Below are 1,370 nucleotides of genomic sequence, written 5' to 3'. Positions count from 1 at the left end.
GGCAGTGGGTTTGGTTTTTTTGGTTTTGAGTTCTCCTTATCTTAGTGGGCAGTGTTATCAGAGCCCTCCAGTATTCTCGTCCTGGTCTTTCACTTACTGAACCAGAATAGTCCTAAGCTGGACTCCAGTTATATGTTTCCCAAGCTAGCTGCATAAACATAAACCCTTTGCTGTTGAGTCAATTCAGACTCACTGTGACCTCACGTGTTTCAGAGTAGAATTGCACTCTGTAGGGTTTTCAATGGCTTTAATCTTATAAAAGCAGATTGCCAGGTCTTTCTTCCTTGATGTCACTGAGTGGATCTGAACTACCAACCTTTCAGTTAGTAGCTGAGAACAAACTGTTTGCTCCACCCAGGGACCTTAGCCTTCCCCTTTAAGTAAGGAACATCATTTATTTGGGAATATATTTAGAATTTAACTGTACTTAACAACTAAGTTCTATGCCACCCAATCCCTCACCAAACAAAGAAAACTCCACCTACCTGAATAAAACTGAATTCCCTCCAGTTTAAAGCATTGCTCACTGAAGGGATAGAGGTGACTGCCAGCAGGGAAAGTAAGCCAAGGCTCATTATTCCAAAGGAGATATACATTTCAATTCTCCAAACTTCTTCCTCATTCCAAGAGTTTTCAATATTTGCATGAACCTGACAAGAAAGCAAGTGTGAATTTCCTTTATTTGGTAGGATATTAACTGATTCAGTACAGAGTTCACTCTTGGCATAAGAAGAACCAAGTCATATACGGACATATTTAAGTTGTATTAATTCAACAAACTGTTACGGAGATCCTATTATTGGATGATATTGTTTAGGTGTAAGGAAAAGGGAGGGAGAGTTAAAAAGATGATTAAGACTCCTTCTGTGAGTACATGCGAGAAGACAGGTGTGAACACATCATCTTGTTTGAAAAACATCATGGGTTACACAGACTTTGGAGTCCCAAGACCATGAGATGCAAAGAGGTGGGCTCCAGGGTGACACAAAAGAAGTATAGGAAGTTTGGCTTAGTTTTGAGTTAATTTTAGAAGTAGGTTTAAATTTTTTTTTTTTTTTTAATAATTTGAATATATTTTGGCCTTAGTTCAACTTAGAATCCAGGCAGGGAATCTCTAAACTACCTGTGTGTCTTCCTCCCTCACATGCAGAATATTTATGTGTTTAGCTCTTTCTTCTTAGCCTCTTTTCCCCCAGGAAGCTGAGAGTTCCCTGAGGACTAAGCCTTTACTGAAATCAAATAATTTTTTATCCACCTGAATTGCCTCATTAAGATACTTTCCCAAAGGTCCAACTGCCTCATTTGTATGCAGTACTTTTCCAAATGTCTTTCCTTACACTGACAATGCATATACATAGTAAGTCAGACTT

At 38.7% G+C, this 1,370-nt stretch overlaps 1 protein-coding gene across 1 annotated transcript in view; it reads right to left on the bottom strand.

Annotated features, from left to right (window-relative positions):
• STEAP2 (STEAP2 metalloreductase) overlaps window positions 1-1,370 on the bottom strand; it is a 9,695-nt gene that overhangs the window by 2,170 nt on the left and 6,155 nt on the right. Inside the window, exon 3 of the mRNA XM_004381506.3 lies at window positions 486-650. Within this exon, the coding sequence (XP_004381563.1) occupies window positions 486-650 (165 nt within the window). The remainder of the gene's footprint in view (window positions 1-485; window positions 651-1,370) is intronic.

The sequence above is a fragment of the Trichechus manatus genome, unplaced genomic scaffold, assembly GCF_000243295.1.
Source record: "Trichechus manatus latirostris isolate Lorelei unplaced genomic scaffold, TriManLat1.0 scaffold00085, whole genome shotgun sequence".
In the NCBI taxonomy this organism is placed as follows: domain Eukaryota; kingdom Metazoa; phylum Chordata; class Mammalia; order Sirenia; family Trichechidae; genus Trichechus; species Trichechus manatus.
The sequence above is the reverse complement of the archived record's forward strand: the minus strand, read 5'-3'. Positions and strand labels throughout refer to the sequence as shown.